Source organism: Convolutriloba macropyga, chromosome 6, assembly GCF_964194025.1.
Source record: "Convolutriloba macropyga chromosome 6, txConMacr16.3, whole genome shotgun sequence".
Lineage (NCBI taxonomy): Eukaryota > Metazoa > Xenacoelomorpha > Acoela > Convolutidae > Convolutriloba > Convolutriloba macropyga.
Window position 1 is genome coordinate 71,945,422 of NC_134473.1, and position 24,575 is coordinate 71,969,996.

General features: G+C 36.9%; 1 protein-coding gene across 1 annotated transcript; it reads right to left on the bottom strand.

Moving 5' to 3' along the window:
- Nucleotides 1–515: 515 nt before the first annotated feature.
- Nucleotides 516–24,575, bottom strand: LOC142341398 (MFS-type transporter SLC18B1-like). The gene is made up of 3 exons (XM_075392326.1): nt 24,153–24,575; nt 2,403–2,540; nt 516–931 (listed from the first exon to the last, which is right to left on the bottom strand). The coding sequence occupies exons 1-3, from the start codon at nt 24,427–24,429 to the stop codon at nt 516–518; spliced, it is 831 nt and encodes a 276-aa protein (XP_075248441.1). The 5' UTR covers nt 24,430–24,575.

Genomic DNA, 24,575 nt, shown 5'->3' on the forward strand with positions numbered 1-24,575 from the left:
TAATAAGAAAAAGGGCAGCTGAGTACAGGCTATTGTAGGCCTAATGCTGTTCCGCTGCGATTACGCAGGAACTAAAATTATTATTATTATTATTTAATGAAAAAAAAACTGTGGGCGTATGGGGAGGGAGTTTCTGACCTTAATTACATGACTGAGATGTTTTGGGGCTACAATGGAAAGAAGTCCTTAAATTGATCATACTGATTTTTACCTGTTCTTATTGTTTTTCCCAAACTCAATTGAGCAATCCGGTTAAAATTGGCACTGTTTCTAGTTTTATTTTTTCCATATATTGAAAGTCTAAAATCACTTAAACCTTACATATATATCGGAAGAAAGCGGGTCTTTCCCATTATACCCCCCATTAAATTATAGCCCCCCATTATGACATATTTACTTGATTTGGGGGGGGGGGTTATAGGTTATCTGACCACTACACTAAGCTGGGGGGGGGGGGGGGGGGGGTGGCTATAATGGGAAAGACCCAAGAAATCTTAATTTGGGAACCCGAACGCTTAATGGTTGATGTACTTTTGATGGAGAAAACGGTTCCTGGCGCAAATGACGAGAGGTCGAGTGACGAAGTAGAAAAACCCCTGCTCTTCTTCCGTCTCGTTTTCCTCGTCTTTCTGCGAAACGAGTGTCTCTCGAGAACCAGAATGCGACCCACTATCTGTCTCTCGGATGGTCTTTAAAATCTGCATCCCTTTATTCGCCGAGGGTTCGTTGTTATCCATAACTGTGTTAGGTAGAAATATGCAGCATAAGAAACAAAAAAATATCTGGATTCCACCGGAGACAAAGAATGGCGATGGATAACCACCGATTGCGTATAGGGCACTTCCGAAAGAGGGTCCAATCATTTGGCCCAGTCCCAGGAAGCACTGGATGACACTGAGAATTCTGCCAGACCACTCGGGAAAGAGTGGAACTGAAATAATTATGTTGACGTGTCGCTTCAGATTTCTTGTCCAAAATATAAATAGGACTACTATAGATATTTTTTGGAAACTTTTGGGATCTTTTCCGTTTGTGCCCCCCCAGTACGTTATGCTCCCCCAGTTACAGAGCACGTGCCATTACATAGTAAATTACTATGTAAAAATATTGCACGTGCGTCTGGGGGGTGCAAATAATATGCGCCCACTAAGCTGGGGGGGGGGGGGGGGCACAAACGGAAAAGATCCAACTTTTGAATATATTTTTTGCCTATTTGGGCTGGTAGAAATTATATGTTGGCCTATTTTTTTTCTGGGATCTCAATAAGGTTCTGGTTTCTTAGTTTTCGCCGTTGCCAGCTTTCGAGAACAATTGAAAAAAAGTACAGTCAAAAGTTATCAGTCATCTCGTGCACAAAGTTGTTACTTTTTTTTAAAAAAAAACTTCTGGCGAAGTGAAATATGCAGCACGTATTAAATTCTTGACAAACGCTAGAATAAAACTTTGTAAGAACTAAACGATTCTTCAAATCCTTTTATACTTCAAATATCCTATAAAAAGACATGGTCATGTTTGATGATCAAGTTATCTAATTTGGAGGATGAATTTTTAATTTAAGAACATAAGATACCGAAGAAAAGTTTTTCCGCGAATACGAGATAGATTGACTCAAACATTTAAAATTTCATTAGTTGGTTTATCTCACACAGCAATGCTGGTGGTGACATCAAAGGAAACCAAAAAATTTAATATTTTTGAAAAGAGGTTGTAAATGATAAATCTCAGCTCCCTTCGGAATTTTTTCCACGTAATTCTGACGCAAACGTCTTCGTGTTGAGTGGCTCTAAGATTTTGGTTCTATCATACACTTAACGCCAGTGCAAATCATCTTTTGCTAAATTTTGGACGCTTACGTTAAGATCTCAGAAATTATGCCTGAAAAGATAGTTTTTGTTATCGAAAATAAATTTTCGACATATTTTTGAAACACCTCTAGACGATAAAAAAAGCTGATGTATGTAAGCTACTATATCAATTTTTGAACAAACAAACTTTCTAATTTAAGTCTTGTCAGATCCTACTCTGTAACGTTTTTCGGTACGGCGGAAATTTTATCGTGTAAGATTCTATGATGACGATTTTTTATCGTAAGATTTTTTGTAAGATCCGATTTACTTGAGTTTTTATTGTGTAAGTCCACGCGTTACACGACACAAAATCTAGTTTCACTGGCCTAAAAACGACATTTTCCATTTCAAATTGATGACGGCTTGAGTCTTTCGGGATTCAAAATGTTGAAGAAAAATGGGATCTATTCTGTTTTGCTCCCCCCCCCCCCAGTGTTTATACGCCCCACATTTGCAAATTAAATGCTATATAGCACGTTACTATGTAACAAAAGATACAAGCTCACTAAGCGCGGGGGGGGGGGTTCAAACAGAATAGATCTGAAAAATGCATACCTAATAATGCTAAGCCAGTAGACCACATCATACACCCTCCAAAGCCCATTGTAGCTCTGATGAGGACGCAAACTATGATAAACGGCCACCCTCCACCCTTCGTCCACCCCATTGCTCCAAACAGGGTATTAGCTGCAGCTGTAATTTCCATATTTGGGTGCGCTGATTTCTGGGTGAAAACCAACGAGATTTCGGGAACTAGTTTAAGAAATTGTCTTTTTTGCTCCTATATTTTATGCGAAACAGAATAGATCCGGAAATTCTTGTTTCCTAAAAAAAATTTGGGATCTTTTCCGTTTGTGCCCCCCAGTACGTTATGCTCCCCCCAGTGACAGAGCACGTGTCATTACATAGTAAATCATTATGTAAAAATAATGCACGTGCGTCTGGGGGTTGCAAATAATATGCACCCACTAAGCTGGGGGGGGGGGGCACAAACGGAAAAGATCCAAAATTTGTTAGAAGTGAAAAAATTTAATGTTTGCCTGGCTGAGGTACCAGACTAAAGCGAACTCTGATCACACCATTTGCAAACTTTTGTTCAACTAAAAGCCAGACTCAAAACAAATAATTGTCGAGAAATAAGTGCACTCGAAATCGCTTCCAATCAGACTGTTGTGCGCTCCAACTGCGTCTGATCAGATTACCCGACCCCCTCCCCCCGACCCCTTTATAGATTTTTATGCGTTCGAATCATGTCTGCGCATACTTCCTGAGCTAAAAAAATCGGGTCTTTCCCATTATACCCCCCCATGAAATTATAGCCCCCTCATTATGGTATAAATACCATGATGGGGGGGGGGCTATAGGTTATCTGACCACTAAGCTGGGGGGGGGGGCTATAATGGGAAAGACCCAAAATGGGTTCATTTTGGTCACGATCTGATCAGAGGTTCCTGTTTCAGAGGTTCCAGTAATTAACGTATTCCCCCTCCCAAGCTCAAAGAACGTGTGGAGGATAAAAGATCGCGATGTGAAAAATAGGAGCTACATTCTGTACAACAAAAATCTATGCACGTACATAAAAGCTCCTTATGAAGCAATAACAGCCTTCCCTGATGAAGAGAACGGGCAATATGAGTTAACAAATGCAGCCCTCATAACAGAAAACTCTACATTCCGGCAACAACTTTTCCAACGAGAACTAGAGGTAGAAGATTTGCAACTCCAATTAGAACAGCTGAAATTGGAAAGGAAAACGACCGGCGCGGCAAGCAACGATTATTGGCGCCGTCAATATTTGATATCGAATCGCCTCAGATGCCAGGGCGAAGATAACACGGTCAAGCTTGCAAGGTCGTACGCCACAACAAATCTCGAACTATCTGCAAAAGCAAGAAAAGCTGAGCAGCAGATAGCAGTATTAGAGAAGAAAAATCGTCAGCTAGAACAAAAACTAGAAGAAGCAAAGAACAAGTCCAAAAAACTTAAAAGAAAAATGGCTCAGAGCGAAAACTAAATATTTGGTATACTCAAGGTGATGGTTTATATTTTAAATGTTCACTAATACTTTTTAATACCGATCATGTACAACTGATGTAGTAAATCTTTCTTCGTTCTTAAAATCGGGGTGAGCTGTAACCGTAGAAACACCTTTCTAGTTCACTTTTAAAACCTTCCAAGGTCACAAAAAGTTGAGTTAGAGTTGAGTCACAATTGAAAACTTTGGCTCCGTGGTTCTTGCACCATATGGTACTTTCTACCACAAACATAAAAGAAGCAGCTACTGGAGAACCAACTGCCACTTAAAACAAACAGCAAACTTGGTGAATAAATACTGAATCACCAAATGGTGTGTTATTTTCATCCCGCAACGTCAGATGTCGTCAACCATCTGACGTGGCGCAGATGGTTCTCTCTCGAAACGAAGTGGAGAGAGAGAAATCTCTGAATTGAAAAAACAGAACACACCGAGAATCCTGAAAATCAGTTGGCAGAAAAACTGTTAAAAAATAGCCAAATTTTTGACTGGTAAAACTCTACTTACTTCCGCACATTCTCCTCACAAACAAACTCTCAGACTAAACTTTAGTTTTTTTTCTAAAATCTAATCCGACCGTCCTGAAACTAAACTGGTAAGCCAAACTTAGTATAGCTCATAAGTTCCAGCTATCCCCGCTGATTTGAGAACGAAGAGCCTTTTATAGATGTTCAATATTATAGCTTTATATTTTAAATATTATTAGATTGGAACGGGTTTTCTAACTGTATACATAACTTGGTGAATTAATAACTTATTTAACCACATTAGTAATTTAACTGAGACTTATACGCACTAATCGGTAAACCAAGAGCGATAACACAGCGATTGGTTTACTTTATCATTTTCGAGGTTGTGGACAATTCGGATATATTCTGGATACAGCCCCGATTATGATAACTGGTGCGACCAGAGGAAAGAATCACGCCTGATATTTTGTTTTTAATTATCTGATAATTCGGTTTTAACAAATAGCACGCGCGTATACCGTAATTGCACCGCTTTTATTGAAATCAACTGCTAGCAGAAACGAAAATAATAAATTATCAGTCCAACCCAATCAGGCAAAAGTTTCTTTACTCTGTTAACACTATTTTTACCCAGGTGGGATATTTCTAATAGAGAAGTTAGTTGTTTTAATCGATTCTAACCAAACTTAGATATTGTTAACTCTCTTCTACATTTATAAACCTTTTCGCTTTTTCATTTTAAGTTTACTATTTTAGCACCTCTCATCTTTTGATAACTTAGGTTTTAACAAATGAATTAATGGACAATGTGCAAACCATAATCGTTGAACATCTGAATATCACAGTTACAACAAATAATAAAACGGGCAAAGTGACACGATTCATAACAAACAATAGCACTTTCCTAGCAATTTTCTACAAATTTGAGCCAACTTCCTTTGCGAATTTTTTTATCACGTACATTTGGAATAACCCTGAATTCTTCAATATACTAAACTTACTAAAGATTCCAAATAGTAATATTGAAATACCCTCATACAACACAATAGATATTACAAATATTAACCAAAACACTTCTGAATTATAATTAATAAATTAATTTATGATTAATTAATAAATATATATATATATATATATATATATATATATATATATATATTTATATATATAGAAAACTTTTACTAGTTAGCTGAATTAAAACGTGCTACAATTTTTTTCACCTTGTACTGTTAGCACTTCAAATTTATAGGTCTTCAGGCTTTCTAAGTAAGTCACAAGTTCGATAATTGTCCTCACGCATTGTTCATTGCACACCGAACATTATGATGCGATCCACTCAATGCAGTTCTCTAGTCCTATAGGCTAGAGGTCCCACTTTTGTTAGTAAGTTTAGCTGGGGCCTGAGTGGGTGAGGCTGCGGGTTCTCTTTTGAACCAACGCATAGGCCGAAGACGGGGATAGTCGAACATATATAGGTAACAAAGCCTGATTTCTCATAGAAAATAGCGCGTTCTAATTCAGCTATAACAATATAACCCAATACACATAAACCACAAAAAAAAATTATTACACAAACAAAATTTTAAAACAAAATTTACGGTCTTAACTTTAATCAAAAATGGCAAACGTAGTAGCATATCCCGACATAGCACTTGAAAAATTTACCGGTTCAGACCCATCAGAGGACGCACAAGACTTTATCAACCTTATAATAAGAAAAATACAATTCTCTCTCGAAACTAGACCAGCAGCTGACCCTGACCAAGCCGCAGTTTATGATGCTAGGCAGAGAGCACTTTTCGGTTCGGTTTTGCGAGGACCCGCCGCGCAGTGGTTTGAATCATTGAATCCAGCATTAGCGTGGAATGACATCCGAACGCAATTCATAGCCAGGTTTACAGATGAAAAGGATAAGTACAGAAAACGGATTGAAGTAGAAAACTTAAGGAGACAACCAGAAGAGCTAATCAAAAGTTACATACACAGATTAACCAAAACAATAGAAAAAGGTTGGCCGGATCCCGATTTCAATGAAGCCTTCAGAGAGGGAAAAAGTATGGAATATTTTGTTAGAGGACTAACACCACCCGCTCTAAAACAGAAAGCACATCAATTTCTTATCGAAAATGTAGGTGCCACTTGGCAACAACTTAGAGATCATGTATCGACTAAAGATTTGAGTTTTGCAGTGAGCAGTGAATTTACTGGTACATCATCCAACAGCATGGATAACAAATTAGAAATTGAAGGTCTAAAAAATCAGATCAGGGAACTAACAAGTTTAATGACAGACCACAAAATCAACGCAACATATAATAACAACAACCCCCGAATGAACCAAAATCAAACCAGATTTTGCAAATATTGTCGAAAGTCTGGTCACACAATTGCATACTGCTACAAACGCAAAGAAAATAAAGAACAAAACAAACAGCCTCCGCAAACCAGAGATAAGTTTACAGATAATTATCGTCAAAACCGAGGTAGATCACCAGGACAGCAAAGTCATTACCCGAACAATAACGATCGAAGAAGAGATAATTATCCAAGTGGAAACAACAGACAACACACTCCTAATTATAGGAGTAACTCTCCTCATCCATCCAATTACACTTCATCAAACCGACATCGGTCAGGTAGTTACGACTCTCGAGATAGACAAAATCAGAGAGATTCATACAGGTCTGATAGAAATAGTAGCAGAGATAGACCAAACAGTGAGCAGAGATACAGAAATTATTCAAACGAACGAAGCAATGATTCAAATAGACAAGGTAACAGACCTAACAGTGGCTATAACTCACGAGATAATAGCCGAGAGCGAAGTCCTAAAGTGCACTTCATGAACAATAGCTCTAGTTCCTATTTCAGCGATGATGAAAACAATCATGCTAATTTAAACTAGACCAGTCTCCGTCACCCTCTGAAACTAATAACACTAATAAAATCATCAACAAACATATTTATATTAACTTATACCAACCCGTCGGAGACAAGAATAAAAATAACGGTCTAGAAACCCAGTTCCTTCTTGATACAGGTGCAACCAGTTCTATTATTAACTACTATACATACAGTGAAATATGCAAAACACAAAAATTAGATCTTGTCAAAATAAAAACTAACACTGTAGCCGTTAACGGAGAAAAACTAAAGCTCTTGGGATATATTACTTTCAATTCATCATTCGACATAGAAGGAAAATACAACGTGAAAATAAAAACATGGGTTTCAGCCAAAGACGGATGTAAGCCAAACATTTTGGGAATGGACTTTCTTGATAGCTCTACAAAATCAATTGATATTTCAACACCAAAAATTGAACTAAAAATTTATCCCGGCATTTTCATTTCACTTAGCAGATATCAAACTAAAAGTTACCCCTATGTTAGTCTCTACAAAACGGATTTTATGGACATCCAACTTCATCTAGCTCCCCAAACCACTCGTGTCATCACCATAAAGCCCACTAACGAATTTTTCCGAAAAGGAACATCCTTTATTATTGGATCAGAGTTACAGAAAAAAGGTATTTATACCTATAATGTAAGATGTTTCCAAAAGGAAAAGGAGTTACCTATAATGTTAAACAATCCGCAAAATAATAAGGTTGTCATTGCTAAAGGCCCAATAGGTCACACCTTAGAGGACATTCAGATTGAGCCAAAGAAAAACTTTACAGTTGTAGACAATCTTGCTCTTATAGACCATCTTTTGACTAGTGAGACCGATTGGAATCAAGTTTTTCATGTAAGTGAAAATTGTGTTTCTCCAATAATAAAACCTAACTCCGAAAAAACTATTTCAAATCACAAAACTAATAAACAGAAAAAAACTGAAAAACGTAAGCGTGAACAAGACTTTACTGACAATTACGAATTAGAAACTGATTTCAGTGACGATCTAAAAAATTTAAAACCCCACAGTGAAAGAGAGGATAGTTTGCGACCCATTGAGGTTAAACCAGAAATAATTGGCCGATTTTCAGATACAGACCAAACTTTCCTTAAAAAATTTGATTTTAGCCAATCAGACATCTCTGACCAAAAACTGTTACAGTTATTGGAAACACTAGTTCATAACAAAGACGTATACTCACAACATAAATATGATGTTGGAAAAATTAAACAAAAATTCAACGTAAAACTATTGACCAACGTCACGTTGTCAAAACAAATACCATCCAAAGTACCCCTTCATTATCAAGAAAAACTAGAAATTCTTTTGGATCAGTTGTGCAAAACAGGTATTATCCGTGAAATGGGAAACGAAAACGAAATGGGTTCCGAGTTCATTAACCCGATAATAATCCTCCCTAAAGGAAATACCATAAAACTCGTAATTGACGCACGCTATCTAAATTCAATTACTGACCTCAGCAGATATTCATGGCCCCTAGAACCAATAGGAAGCCTATTGACTAAGCTCAAAGGGAACTACTTCACTACTAGTGATTTGTGTTCAGCTTACAATCAAGTCCCCCTCACCGAGGAGACAAAACAGTTAGTAAGTTTTGTAATTGGTTCAAAACAGTACACATTTGAAAGAGGTTTTTACGGCCTTTGTGGTCTTCCTAACTTCTTTAGCCGAATAATGACTATTCATTTTGCACCACTAATAAAACGAAAACAAGCCATAACTTACATTGACGACACTATCATGCAAGCTCAAACTGAAAACGAAATGTTTGAAATTATTGAAAACTACCATTTATTATTAAGAAAAGCAGGTTTAAAAGCGCAACCCGAAAAAACTAAGTTTTTTCTTAGAAAAGTTCAGTTCCTTGGCCACATTGTAGGCAAAGAAGGAATTCAACCAATCAAGAAAAGGGTAGCAGATCTCAAAGTCTTGAAATCTCCAGAAAACAAACGTGATGTAATGAGAGTTCTAGGATGCTTAGGGTTCTACAGCATGTACATAAAAAACTTGCATGTAGACTGTAAACCATTCTACGACTTAACCAAAACCGAAACTAAGTTCGAATGGACAGCGGAACATGAAAAACTTTTCCAAAGTATAAAAGACCGCATTAGTGAGGACACCATACTAGCTATACCAGACACAAAACATCCTTTTCACGTTCACGTAGACGCCTCCTCAATTGGCGTTGGCTCTATCCTAGTACAGGAATTTCCTGAAGGGAAGAGAATAGTGTCATTTAATTCCAGAATTTACACTAAAGAAGAACAGAAAATGAGTACCACCGCACGTGAACTATGTGGTGTAATTTCAGCACTTCAAACATACGAGCACTACATAATTGGCTCGCCATTTCCTGTTTATGTTTACAAGGACCACAAACCACTAATGTACTTATGGGGAAGACGAGGGAAACTCTCCCATCGTTTTTTTAGATACCAATTAGTGATTTCACAGTTCCAAAACCTAAAAATCATTTGGACTGAAGGAAAGAATCTAGCTTTTCCCGACATTCTAAGTAGAAACGTAAAACTGAAAGATCTTGACAAACATCAACTAAAACACAAAAAAATACCAAAAGACATTTCGTTCTACGACCAGAATGGAAACAAGGAAAAATACTTCGTTCTCCATGACAACGAAAAAGGCAATGCCGACGATTTTTACCCAATACTTAAAGAAACCAAAACAGGTCTAGCAAAGTATACATTCAAAAACGACCAATTGACACAAGAACGTTATAAACCAAGCAAAGCAACAATTTGTGGAGTAACAAATCTTGTCGACTACTTCTCACAAGGTTCTGCAATTAATCATTTTGAAAAATTAAACGATCAAAAACAAACAGCGACTCAAATTGAGACCAATGAATTGGAAAAAACTTCTAACAATTCCTTTTTAAACTCAGGAGAGGCTAATAGCGAAAAAAACTCTCCTTCAAATACAATTATTGAAGCAAATAATGAAAATTTTTGCCAAGTAATTGATGATCCAGACCATGAAATTCTTACTTTCGCTGAAAACTTTGCAGCACAAAATGCAGAAGAGGAACAAAATAAAACTTCCTTAACAAAACAATCACCATTCCCTGAAAAACTTGACGAAAAAATGGATGCTAAAGAATTGATCTTGAAACTAACTTCTTTTGCAAAAAATGTTGATCTAAACACTGAAGTCCTATGTGAAGAACAATTGAAAGACCCAGTATTACAACAAATACGCAAGTTTTTTCTAAGTCAAAACAAAGATCTGAAAACCATTGAAAATCGCCAATCGAAAGCTATAACAAACTATCTCAATAACTTTGAAAATTTATGCATAATTGGAAACCTACTCTGCATCAAAGAACAGACAGACGATCCTAACACTGAACTAATCAAAGTTTGTGTACCAATCTCCCTATTCATCAAAACATTTAATTTGGCCCACGACGATGTGTTAGCAGGACACATTGGTTTAGATAAAACTCTTGCAAACATAAGACGTTTTTTTCACTGGCCCGGAATGTACAAATGGGTTAAGCACCTCATAGCCAGCTGTCTTGACTGTCAAAAAAATAAACAAAAACGGAAAGATATATACGAAGCACCTTAAGAAAAATGGACCGACACAATACCATTTCCTTTTCACACGGTACACATTGATCATAAAGGACCTTTGAACCCACCGTCAAATGGAAAACACCATTGTCTGGTGATTGTAGATTCATTTTCGAGATTTATTCAAGTTTACCCCGTCAGGTCTACGGACGCATTTGACACCATTAAAGCGTTTGAAAAATTCATCCTGTCTTTTGGGATACCTCAAAAATTAGTCTATGATAAAGGTTCAGCGTTTATGAATCAAAACTTCACTAGTTGGATACACGAACTAGGAATCACTCCAGCCCCAAGAACCGCCTTCTCACCATGGACGAATGGAAAAGTTGAAATACAAAACAAACACTTAGGAGCACATTTTAGGATGTTTTTAGAACAAGCCGGAGGAAAATGGGATGAACTTGCCCCGAAGTTTGCTTTTGCTCACAACACAGTACCTAACTCAAGTACAGGAATTTCACCGTATGAAATTATCTTTGGTCAAAAACCTCAAATTCCACTCTCACTAAAATTAGGATTATTAAGAAATTCAAACCTCACATGCAATTCTGACTTCTGTAAAGATCTACCATTACATAGACACACACTGCAAAAATCTGACAACAAAGAAATTGACAAATTGTTGAAGCCAAAAATAGAATCTTCACTACTAAGCCGTGAAAACCAATTTAAACAAATTTACAATAGCACTTATAAACACAGCCTAGCTCACAACGCAAAGGCACATGAACATCGAAATAAACACAAATTGGGTAAACAACTAGAAATTGGACAAAAGGTTCTGATGGAAAACCACAGCATAGAATTAGGCAAATCAAAAAAACTCCAAGAGCTCAGGTCAGGCCCATATACGGTAGTAAAGAAAATTACAAACGTGAATTACGAAATAGAGCTTGATAACGACAAAAGGGTTAGAAAGGTTGCACATAGAAATCATCTTGTTGAATACTACCCGGCAGAAGAGACACTTCCAGATCTAACAGTTGAATATGGTATCAATAACGATTCCTTAGAAACCTTCTACGAAAACTTGAGGAGTTCCCAACTAAAAAAACTAAACACACCTGTCAACAGATATTCCTTTCAAATTCCTATGCAAACAGAATTCTGGCCTATCACCGACTTTGATCGAACCCCTGTTGATTTAGATAAAACACCAACAAATTTTGACTCAGGCTTCATAGAAGGAAGCTCCTCTGGCGCAGTAAATGAACATCTCACTAATAGGAATATTGAAGTGATTAGGGAAAGAACAAGGAGTTCAACACCACATTCACATGGGCAAATCATACGCCAAACTAACCCAGAATTTAGTCCATTGCGTTCCAGTAACCCTCATAATAATACTATGCCTAATCCAAGTAACAATGCGGAAAATCGAAGAGTGTCAAACAGAAGAAAACAACAGACTAGCCGATATCAGGCTGGCTTCACTTAGTTTTATATGTTTCAGGTAACGGACAGACAAGTCCAACATTACTGGACCAAGTCACAAACCTTTATTTTTACCTATTTTTTTTACTTCTTTTATAATTCACATTAGCCAAAGTTAGAGATAATCAAACATCTCTACGCAAAAAAAAAAAAAAAAATTTAAATAAATAAATAAATTCTAAAATAAAGTAAGCAAACTTAAAATGCTTAAAATTCCTAAAAATTTTATACTTATCTTAAAATTTATTTCTTTTATTTCCTGCCTTCCCTCACAGTTTGACCAAAAAATAGACGAGCTCAATGGTGTGTCGCACAAGTTGCGAGTTATACATTATGATTGCTCTCAAATGAAAGAAAACAAAATGTACTCTTTAAACCAGGTAGCGCCATGTAGTATCAGCCCTGAAAACATTGACATGCGCAACGTTAGAGTAACTATTTATCAACGGTCTTATCGCACATTCGTAAAAGCTGTTATGTGTTCCGTTAGTGTGAATGTTTTAAAATATCACTGCGGTATGTTTTCTCATTCATCAATTGTCCATGACGCACCCTTAATTACCTATCATCTAATTGTCTCACCAGAACAATGCAAACAAGCGAACAGAACGGGAAAACTTACGGTTAACGACTTTCAAGATAAATTTGACATTGAAATTGAACTAAACAATAGGAAAATTTCATACAAAAACTATGGATCCGGCCTCGAGGACGATTCATCGACCTCATGCGACGATAGTGGCGATATAAGCCATTACTCTTTTGAAACTCTAATGCAGGAAATTTCGTTAGAAGTTAATGTTCAAGACAAGTCAGTCTACAACACCCAAGGGCAGAAACTGCCGTGTGCATTGCACGAAGGAGGATGTGATTCCACATCTTTAGATCCATTTGCATACTCTTGGGACATTCCCGAGAATTGTCTTGTTTTCAAAAAATTTACCCAAGATGCCAAAACGATAAAACATGACATTGAAGCCGGAAATCCTAAGTACTTTATTGTTAGCGACGAAAAATCAGAAGTTCCGTATACAGGTCCAGGAACCCATAAACCTGCCCAAATGGATATTAAGTTGCGAGTCTTAGACCAATCTGAAACATTGTGCGGTAAGCCAGAACCTTTGTACAAAACTAATTTGGAGTCTCTTTTTGTTTCTTATTCAGGTGGCTTTAATATGAGGACTGGCAAACCTAATGATTTAAAAAGTGAACATAGTTATCACAAAGCTACGGTAGCATCCGGTACAGAACTGAGTTGGAACGGGTACACTAGAAAGGTAAAAGATGACCCTCATCACTCTCCTTCACGTACACCCTGGGCCCATGTAGGTGAAGACGAGCTAGATTATGAGGTTCACTTAGCCGCTAAGCTGGATTACATTATTTATCACAACTATTTGAGGATCAAGCAATCCTGGCATAATGTTATTATGAATCAGTGCGAACTTGATAGAACTCAAAAACAAACGATTTTAATGTTAGCCCTTCAAAACAATAGGCTAGCTGGTTATATGCTAACAGGCAACCGGTCTATGTTTCTGGACACGGACGGTAGCATCGGTTGGCTATACCACTGCCCAAAGAAAAACTCGCCATTAAAAGTTCTCGAACGCTGCTACGATCGTATTCCTATTCATTATAATGATCGAACAATGTTCGTCGATCCTATTACTAGGCAAACATTTCCTTTTGCCAATGAAGTAAAATGCGTTGGAGGTTATAAAAATGCCTACCAACTTGACCTAGATAATGAAAAATCTTGGTACCATTTGATGCCTGCCCCTGTTCCATTCAAAACTCCTTTCTTGTTCTCACCGCTTTCAATTGGCCATATCATAAATTCAGTTGGCTATGAATCCCAACGCGCAGGTATCTATACTCCTAACCAATTAAAAGATTTTTGGGACAACATTCTGCACAGTTCCGCTTCCAAATCAGTACTTCAAAAAATTTCACATGAAGTTCTAAGTTCGAGGGAAATTGACTACAGTGAGAAAGATATCTATTCCTCAGCAATGGGAATAAATCGTCAAATTTATCTCGATTCCCTACTGTCCCCGAACTGCTTCGTGACACAATTTACGGGAACATTTGGTATAATAACGTATTATCTGGAAAAACTTGGTATTTATTTTGCAGTTTTCCTATGCATAAAGTTCATACTTGACGTGATTACCACAATGCTAAGAGCTTTCGAAATTCACAAAATGTCAAACAGAACCATAGGGTTTTGGAAAATTCTCTTAGGAGCAACATACAACTTATTTGTACTTTCTGTTTTCACTTCAATCTTTTCCGAAGGAAAACCTACACCATCCGCACCATCACGACAAAGAAGAGTAAGCTCAAACTATAATATCGATGAAGAAAACTATCATGAGTATAGTTCAACCCAACAAAATTACGCTCTAATTGAAACCAAAATAGATGAATACAAAAAACTTTACCCCCCTGTTCCGCAAATAACGGGAAACGTTATTGCCCCTCCATAACTTAATAAAAAAAAATAAATAAATAAATAAATAAATTAATTAAAAAAAAACACTTATATCTTTGTTTAGGTGATGACTTCCCTTCAATTATGAAACCATTGTTTATTCGACAACCAAATCAATTGTTCATTCGTTTTGAAGGAGGATGTGATTCCACATCTTTAGATCCATTTGCATACTCTTGGGATATTCCCGAGAATTGTCTTGTTTTCAAAAAATTTACCCAAGATGCCAAAATGATAAAACATGACATTGAAGCCGGAAATCCTAAGTACTTTATTGTTAGCGACGAAAAATCAGAAGTTCCGTATACAGGTCCAGGAACCCATAAACCTGCCCAAATGGATATTAAGTTGCGAGTCTTAGACCAATCTGAAACATTGTGCGGTAAGCCAGAACCTTTGTACAAAACTAATTTGGAGTCTCTTTTTGTTTCTTATTCAGGTGGCTTTAATATGAGGACTGGCAAACCTAATGATTTAAAAAGTGAACATAGTTATCACAAAGTTACGGTAGCATCCGGTACAGAACTGAGTTGGAACGGGTACACTAGAAAGGTAAAAGATGACCCTCATCACTCTCCTTCACGTACACCCTGGGCCCATGTAGGTGAAGACGAGCTAGATTATGAGGTTCACTTAGCCGCTAAGCTGGATTACATTATTTATCACAACTATTTGAGGATCAAGCAATCCTGGCATAATGTTATTATGAATCAGTGCGAACTTGATAGAACTCAAAAACAAACGATTTTAATGTTAGCCCTTCAAAACAATAGGCTAGCTGGTTATATGCTAACAGGCAACCGGTCTATGTTTCTGGACACGGACGGTAGCATCGGTTGGCTATACCACTGCCCAAAGAAAAACTCGCCATTAAAAGTTCTCGAACGCTGCTACGATCGTATTCCTATTCATTATAATGATCGAACAATGTTCGTCGATCCTATTACTAGGCAAACATTTCCTTTTGCCAATGAAGTAAAATGCGTTGGAGGTTATAAAAATGCCTACCAACTTGACCTAGATAATGAAAAATCTTGGTACCATTTGATGCCTGCCCCTGTTCCATTCAAAACTCCTTTCTTGTTCTCACCGCTTTCAATTGGCCATATCATAAATTCAGTTGGCTATGAATCCCAACGCGCAGGTATCTATACTCCTAACCAATTAAAAGATTTTTGGGACAACATTCTGCACAGTTCCGCTTCCAAATCAGTACTTCAAAAAATTTCACATGAAGTTCTAAGTTCGAGGGAAATTGACTACAGTGAGAAAGATATCTATTCCTCAGCAATGGGAATAAATCGTCAAATTTATCTCGATTCCCTACTGTCCCCGAACTGTTTCGTGACACAATTTACGGGAACATTTGGTATAATAACGTATTATCTGGAAAAACTTGGTATTTATTTTGCAGTTTTCCTATGCATAAAGTTCATACTTGACATGATTACCACAATGCTAAGAGCTTTCGAAATTCACAAAATGTCAAACAGAACCATAGGGTTTTGGAAAATTCTCTTAGGAGCAACATACAACTTATTTGTACTTTCTGTTTTCACTTCAATCTTTTCCGAAGGAAAACCTACACCATCCGCACCATCACGACAAAGAAGAGTAAGCTCAAACTATAATATCGATGAAGAAAACTATCATGAGTATAGTTCAACCCAACAAAATTACGCTCTAATTGAAACCAAAATAGATGAAAACAAAAAACTTTACCCCCCTGTTCCGCAAATAACGGGAAACGTTATTGCCCCTCCATAACTTAATAAAAAAAAATAAATAAATAAATAAATAAATAAATTAATTAAAAAAAAACACTTATATCTTTGTTTAGGTGATGACTTCCCTTCAATTATGAAACCATTGTTTATTCGACAACCAAATCAATTGTTCATTCGTTTTGAAGGAGGATGTGATTCCACATCTTTAGATCCATTTGCATACTCTTGGGACATTCCCGAGAATTGTCTTGTTTTCAAAAAATTTACCCAAGATGCCAAAATGATAAAACATGACATTGAAGCCGGAAATCCTAAGTACTTTATTGTTAGCGACGAAAAATCAGAAGTTCCGTATACAGGTCCAGGAACCCATAAACCTGCCCAAATGGATATTAAGTTGCGAGTCTTAGACCAATCTGAAACATTGTGCGGTAAACCAGAACCTTTGTACAAAACTAATTTGGAGTCTCTTTTTGTTTCTTATTCAGGTGGCTTTAATATGAGGACTGGCAAACCTAATGATTTAAAAAGTGAACATAGTTATCACAAAGTTACGGTAGCATCCGGTACAGAACTGAGTTGGAACGGGTACACTAGAAAGGTAAAAGATGACCCTCATCACTCTCCTTCACGTACACCCTGGGCCCATGTAGGTGAAGACGAGCTAGATTATGAGGTTCACTTAGCCGCTAAGCTGGATTACATTATTTATCACAACTATTTGAGGATCAAGCAATCCTGGCATAATGTTATTATGAATCAGTGCGAACTTGATAGAACTCAAAAACAAACGATTTTAATGTTAGCCCTTCAAAACAATAGGCTAGCTGGTTATATGCTAACAGGCAACCGGTCTATGTTTCTGGACACGGACGGTAGCATCGGTTGGCTATACCACTGCCCAAAGAAAAACTCGCCATTAAAAGTTCTCGAACGCTGCTACGATCGTATTCCTATTCATTATAATGATCGAACAATGTTCGTCGATCCTATTACTAGGCAAACATTTCCTTTTGCCAATGAAGTAAAATGCGTTGGAGGTTATAAAAATGCCTACCAACTTGACCTAGATAATGAAAAATCTTGGTACCATTTGATGCCTGCCCCTGTTCCATTCAAAACTCCTTTCTTGTTCTCACCGCTTTCAATTGGCCATATCATAAATTCAGTTGGCTATGAATCCCAACGCGCAGGTATCTATACTCCTAACCAATTAAAAGATTTTTGGGACAACATTCTGCACAGTTCCGCTTCCAAATCAGTACTTCAAAAAATTTCACATGAAGTTCTACGTTCGAGGGAAATTGACTACAGTGAGAAAGATATCTATTCCTCAGCAATGGGAATAAATCGTCAAATTTATCTCGATTCCCTACTGTCCCCGAACTGCTTCGTGACACAATTTACGGGAACATTTGGTATAATAACGTATTATCTGGAAAAACTTGGTATTTATTTTGCAGTTTTCCTATGCATAAAGTTCATACTTGACGTGATTACCACAATGCTAAGAGCCTTCGAAATTCACAAAATGTCAAACAGAACCATAGGGTTTTGGAAAATTCTCTTAGGAGCAACATACAACTTATTTGTACTTTCTGTTTTCACTTCAATCTTTTCCGAAGGAAAACCTACACCATCCGCACCATCACGACAAAGAAGAGTAAGCTCAAACTATAATATCGATGAAGAAAACTATCATGAGTATAGTTCAACCCAACAAAATTACGCTCTAATTGAAACCAAAATAGATGAAAACAAAAAACTTTACCCCCCTGTTCCGCAAATAACGGGAAACGTTATTGCCCCTCCATAACTTAATAAAAAAAAAAATAAATAAATAAATAAATAAATTAATTAAAAAAAAACACTTATATCTTTGTTTAGGTGATGACTTCCCTTCAATTATGAAACCATTGTTTATTCGACATCCAAATCAATTGTTCATTCATTTTGAAGGATATACAGGACAGATAATATTTTCTCACCTGCCTTTGCTTCACAGTATTATTCATATTATAGTAGCTTCATTTCATTTCAAAGATCTTTTAGATATAATTGTTTATCCCAGTAACCCTAATTATTTTAAGCTTTTAAGAGCGTTTATTGACTTTAGCATAACATTCATTGACATCGGAGTAGACTTTGACTACTACGCGGACAAGATCAATCCGATTTACGGATATTTATAAAAATTTATTCTTAGAATGATTTTATACGACAATTTAAGCCTATTTCAATTTTACATGTATATGACTATAGCCATTGTAACAACTGTTATAGTTATTAATTTCGTATTCTACGATATCGAATTTGTGTGCGTTTATACTTCCTTTTTAGATTTTGTTTTTATAATTTTATTAATCATAACACTGACATTTAAAACCAATTTTTTTCCGGAACCATATCATAGTATACTTGATTGCGTCTTAATAGTGATAGTCTCTCCAGTTTTATACAAGATTGCTTTATACCAAATATTTTTTGTAAAAAAATTAAGCTCAACTAATGCACTTCCTTTATAAGGGTCAATTGGTGTCAATAGTCGGCTTTTCCAGAACATTTTCTTCAGAAAATAATATATTGACCCCTCAACTAATAGTCGAGTTCGACTACTGGGACACTTGCGAGACAGGATTTATAACCCCGACACCAAACTCTAATCACTGGCATTTCTTTGTATTTCTCGCTAATCTAAATCCCACTTTTTGGCCGGACAACCTTGATGACTTATAATAGGTAACTAATTCCCAAAAATGTTCCTTCTGAACGGAAAATTAGTGGAGATTGTACGCTTCCAGCGCACTTTTGAATCATACCCCCTCCTAACTCCCTTCATAATAATCGACGTTCAAGAAATTGACTCCAATGATTCTTGGCAAATGTCAGTTTATCCAACATCACCATATTGGAATTACTTCTTCTTCATTATGGAGAACGCCCCATGTGTTCCAAAATCGCTAGACTCAGAATCCTTAATCCTAAATTAAAGATTGTTGATAAGAAATGATACTACCGTATCAGAATAAGTTAGTACAGATACAATTTTTTCAGAGATCTTTCACAAAAGTAGACAATAACACACTAGTACCTACGTTGATAATCCATTTTGAATATTTAGACTCCTGGGAAGACGGATACGTTACAGTCCTGCCAACTTCCCCCTTTTGGTACTTTTTTCTTACCTTGTCAACATCTGTCTCCACCACACTTCCATTTAATCTTGATAAAATCTGACCCTCTGTTTACTTCGATTCCTTTTTTCTCCTTTTGAACGCAAAAATGTATTTTTTTAATAAAGAACGTTTAGTTAGAATCACGTATCTCCAGAAATCCTTCGATCTTATTTGCCCTGGCCTTCAAGATGTAGAACCATGTATCATTGTTTATTACGAAGATCAGGAAACAAGCCAAAAGGGAAACCTTAAAGTACGCCCCAACGACACGCAGTGGAAATTCTTCCTGTGCCTTGTCGATTTGAAGGACACTTTTCCAATTACTATCCACAGCCTTTTTTAAATAACACTTTAAAATTATGTCTGCTATTCTAAGTTATGTAAATAATTGGTTCTTTCCCAAATCCTCTCTTACTGACGAAAATGTTGTTGAATGCCCCATTTGTTACACATCCTGCAAGAAATTTAAGAAAATGCACGCAAATTCCAAAAATCAGCCCCCTCATTATGCTTGCATCCCTTGTCGACAACAGTTATTTGAATATTGGGACCAGCCCAATTGCCCCGTTTGCAACCAGCCAATATACACATTATTTTAGTTACTATTTCCGATGCGATCTTTGTGGACAAACCAAGAAGGAGGTAGCCGAAACTTACCTTAGCCATTTCAAGACCCACAAAGACCACATTTTTTGCACAGAATGTATCAAGACCCTCAAATCCTGTCCTGTGTGTAACTACCCGATTACCCCCGACAATCCTTGGAGTTAAACCCAACCTGGTAAGTAAAACATTCAAGCCATTTAAGATGGGAAATAAAAACACAACCCCTTTCCAACTTTTGATCAATACACCCACTGGAATCGTATGTCCAATTTGTTTTAAGATTTGTAAGCGTTTTGAAAAACTTCACCCCACAAACGGTGATCAAGACCATTTTGTATGTTTTAGCTGTTATCGAGAATTGATAGCAAATAAAAGAAATACACATTGCCCACTGTGTAAAACAAAAATGTACCCCTTTCCCCTTGTTTTTTATTATCAATGTGACTTATGCTATAGGATCAAAACCCAGTTATCTTTAAATCATTCAACTCATCTTTTATCGCACCCTAACTATAGTTTCTGTAATATTTGCATTTCAAATAGTCCGTCATGTCCTGTATGCAACAAAACTATTTAGCTTGAGCAAAATTCCTAAGAATAGCAGGTTTAGCGATAAATTTTTTTTCCTCTCGGAACAATACAAAACAACGGAAAATTGGTGTTAACGATTATTCCTTATGCCCGCAACACCACTACGGCTTAAAAAAATAAAAATGTCCGCTTATACCGCTCTGGTTTCATTTCTTTCTTTCATCATGATTCTACCCCTAATACTCCTCATTTTGCACGCTCTGATTCATGCCTTCCTATTTTTCTTTGCGGAAGAATTAGAGCTCATTCTTTGGGTAATAGTCTTTGGTTCCTTCTGATTCTTTCTTTTACCGTGGTGGGATTGCATTTAGCAAATAATAAGACCACCAGCTAGTTTATAATAACAAAAAGCATTTAGCTAAAAATTAACTTTCAGCGTTAAACTCTTCTCTAGTCCCTCAACTTCAGCACCAAACGAGTTAGTCCAACACCCAGCAAAGAAGATGTCCAACTGTCAACCCGAAGGATACGACCCAATAACAAATTGGAATATTCACCACGAGTCTGCAACGGCAACAATGCCAGACCACAGTGGAAGAGCAATCCGACTCTCCAATATTGACGACCTCCTAACCGAACAAGATCACAGAAACATAAAATTATGTTTGGAAACACAAAAAGTTAGAGAGGATCAGCTGAATACCGAAAACCCCAGATTCGTGAATAATTTAAAGTACAGCCTCAAACCGGAATTTAACAGTTTTAGAGTAGAAGGGAAGACAACAATAACCAACAAATGTCTAAAAACCGTGCATGAAGTTCCTGTTTCAGAGGTTCCAGTAATTAACGTATTCCCCCTCCCAAGCTCAAAGAACGTGTGGAGGATAAAAGATCGCGATGTGAAAAATAGGAGCTACATTCTGTACAACAAAAATCTATGCACGTACATAAAAGCTCCTTATGAAGCAATAACAGCCTTCCCTGATGAAGAGAACGGGCAATATGAGTTAACAAATGCAGCCCTCATAACAGAAAACTCTACATTCCGGCAACAACTTTTCCAACGAGAACTAGAGGTAGAAGATTTGCAACTCCAATTAGAACAGCTGAAATTGGAAAGGAAAACGACCGGCGCGGCAAGCAACGATTATTGGCGCCGTCAATATTTGATATCGAATCGCCTCAGATGCCAGGGCGAAGATAACACGGTCAAGCTTGCAAGGTCGTACGCCACAACAAATCTCGAACTATCTGCAAAAGCAAGAAAAGCTGAGCAGCAGATAGCAGTATTAGAGAAGAAAAATCGTCAGCTAGAACAAAAACTAGAAGAAGCAAAGAACAAGTCCAAAAAACTTAAAAGAAAAATGGCTCAGAGCGAAAACTAAATATTTGGTATACTCAAGGTGATGGTTTATATTTTAAATGTTCACCAATACTTTTTAATACCGATCATGTACAACTGATGTAGTAAATCTTTCTTCGTTCTTAAAATCGGGGTGAGCTGTAACCGTAGAAACACCTTTCTAGTTCACTTTTAAAACCTTCCAAGGTCACAAAAAGTTGAGTTAGAGTTGAGTCACAATTGAAAACTTTGGCTCCGTGGTTCTTGCACCATATGGTACTTTCTACCACAAACATAAAAGAAGCAGCTACTGGAGAACCAACTGCCACTTAAAACAAACAGCAAACTTGGTGAATAAATACTGAATCACCAAATGGTGTGTTATTTTCATCCCGCAACGTCAGATGTCGTCAACCATCTGACGTGGCGCAGATGGTTCTCTCTCGAAACGAAGTGGAGAGAGAGAAATCTCTGAATTGAAAAAACAGAACACACCGAGAATCCTGAAAATCAGTTGGCAGAAAAACTGTTAAAAAATAGCCAAATTTTTGACTGGTAAAACTCTACTTACTTCCGCACATTCTCCTCACAAACAAACTCTCAGACTAAACTTTAGTTTTTTTTCTAAAATCTAATCCGACCGTCCTGAAACTAAACTGGTAAGCCAAACTTAGTATAGCTCATAAGTTCCAGCTATCCCCGCTGATTTGAGAACGAAGAGCCTTTTATAGATGTTCAATATTATAGCTTTATATTTTAAATATTATTAGATTGGAACGGGTTTTCTAACTGTATACATAACTTGGTGAATTAATAACTTATTTAACCACATTAGTAATTTAACTGAGACTTATACGCACTAATCGGTAAACCAAGAGCGATAACACAGCGATTGGTTTACTTTATCATTTTCGAGGTTGTGGACAATTCGGATATATTCTGGATACAGCCCCGATTATGATAATGTTTTCATTTTACGAAGGCTGATGCCTCAACATTGACTCAAACATTGACAGCGAAACATTGACTCAAGTACAAAATTAAAAACTTTAACATTAAAACGAAAAGCCATCATTGAAAATTTTCTATACTTTGAGTGCCGTTGTTGCGAGTTTTCAAGTCACTGGCCACGTAGCTCATTAGGGTCTTTCCCATTATAGTCCCCCCATTATGGTATAATTACCATGATTGGGGGGCTATAGGTTATCTGACCAGAAAGCAGGGTAGCTATAATGGGAAAGACCCGCTCATTAAATAGGCAGCCTTTCATAAGAAGCGCCTCGATCCAGAGTTTTTATACTGGAAAGAGGGCATGATATTATTGGTGTAGTTTCTGACCAGAGCTAACAATTTTAATCATCGTTAAGAAACTTTGTCGTTGACTGTTGGTGAGTCAAAATTTAGTAATAAAAAATAAACCAAACCAATATCGTCTATATTCAAGCTTTTGTGAGCTGGAATTATACCATTTTGACCATATTTTCGTGCTTTTGAAGTCGCTATCATTCATTAGAAAACGTTTATGTTCAGACATTCTTGTTCCTGGTCCAGACCTCTGCGCGCTCGAAGTAGCTTCTGATTAGACTTTCGTGTGCCTGTTCAGACCCAATTCACACTATTTACCCTAATGTTGTATATTCAAACGGAGATTGAGGCACCAGAGCGCAATTTGGTCCCAAGTACCTCAAACTGGGTTATCTTTACGAACTCGCTTTTCACGGATTGAGTTGTCGGAACATATCCAGCGCATTTTTTGTATGAAAGAACAAAGTATTTTCGGCGCATCTCTAATCAAAATTCAGCGCGTTTTCAAATTCAGATCAAATTCAGCGCGAATTTTATTGTAATAATATAAACTTTCGGCACAATTTCGAGAAATATCTATATTTTCCAAAAAATGGTTTAACATGAACTTAAATCATCCTGCCATATTTGGCAATTCAATCGCTAATTTGTAAGAGATCAGCACCCGACAAAAATGCGCCTACACAAAAGAAAAACTTTTGATTTTTGGGATTGATAACTTGGTTGAGAACAAACACTGCAAAGAAGTTTGCTATGTCGAATGAAGAAGTGATCACGCCCACAAATGTAGTCGACGTGCCATGATTCAATTTTGCCTCAGTTGGGAAAAATGGACCTAATTGGGAGTAATTTATTCCTTCGCCAAGGTAAAACGTCAATCCTAAAACCAGGGCGATAAAGTTCCTGTAAGAAAATTTTATAGGTTCGTTGGTGGTTTTCATATTAATTTATAAAATATCGCGGTTCAATTTTACAAGAATTTATATTCTAAATGAATTTTTGTAGAATCAATTGACAAGTTTTGATGTTTTTTTTCAAACAGACGGATTCTGTAACTATTTAAGCGATGCCAAATATTTGGCATATA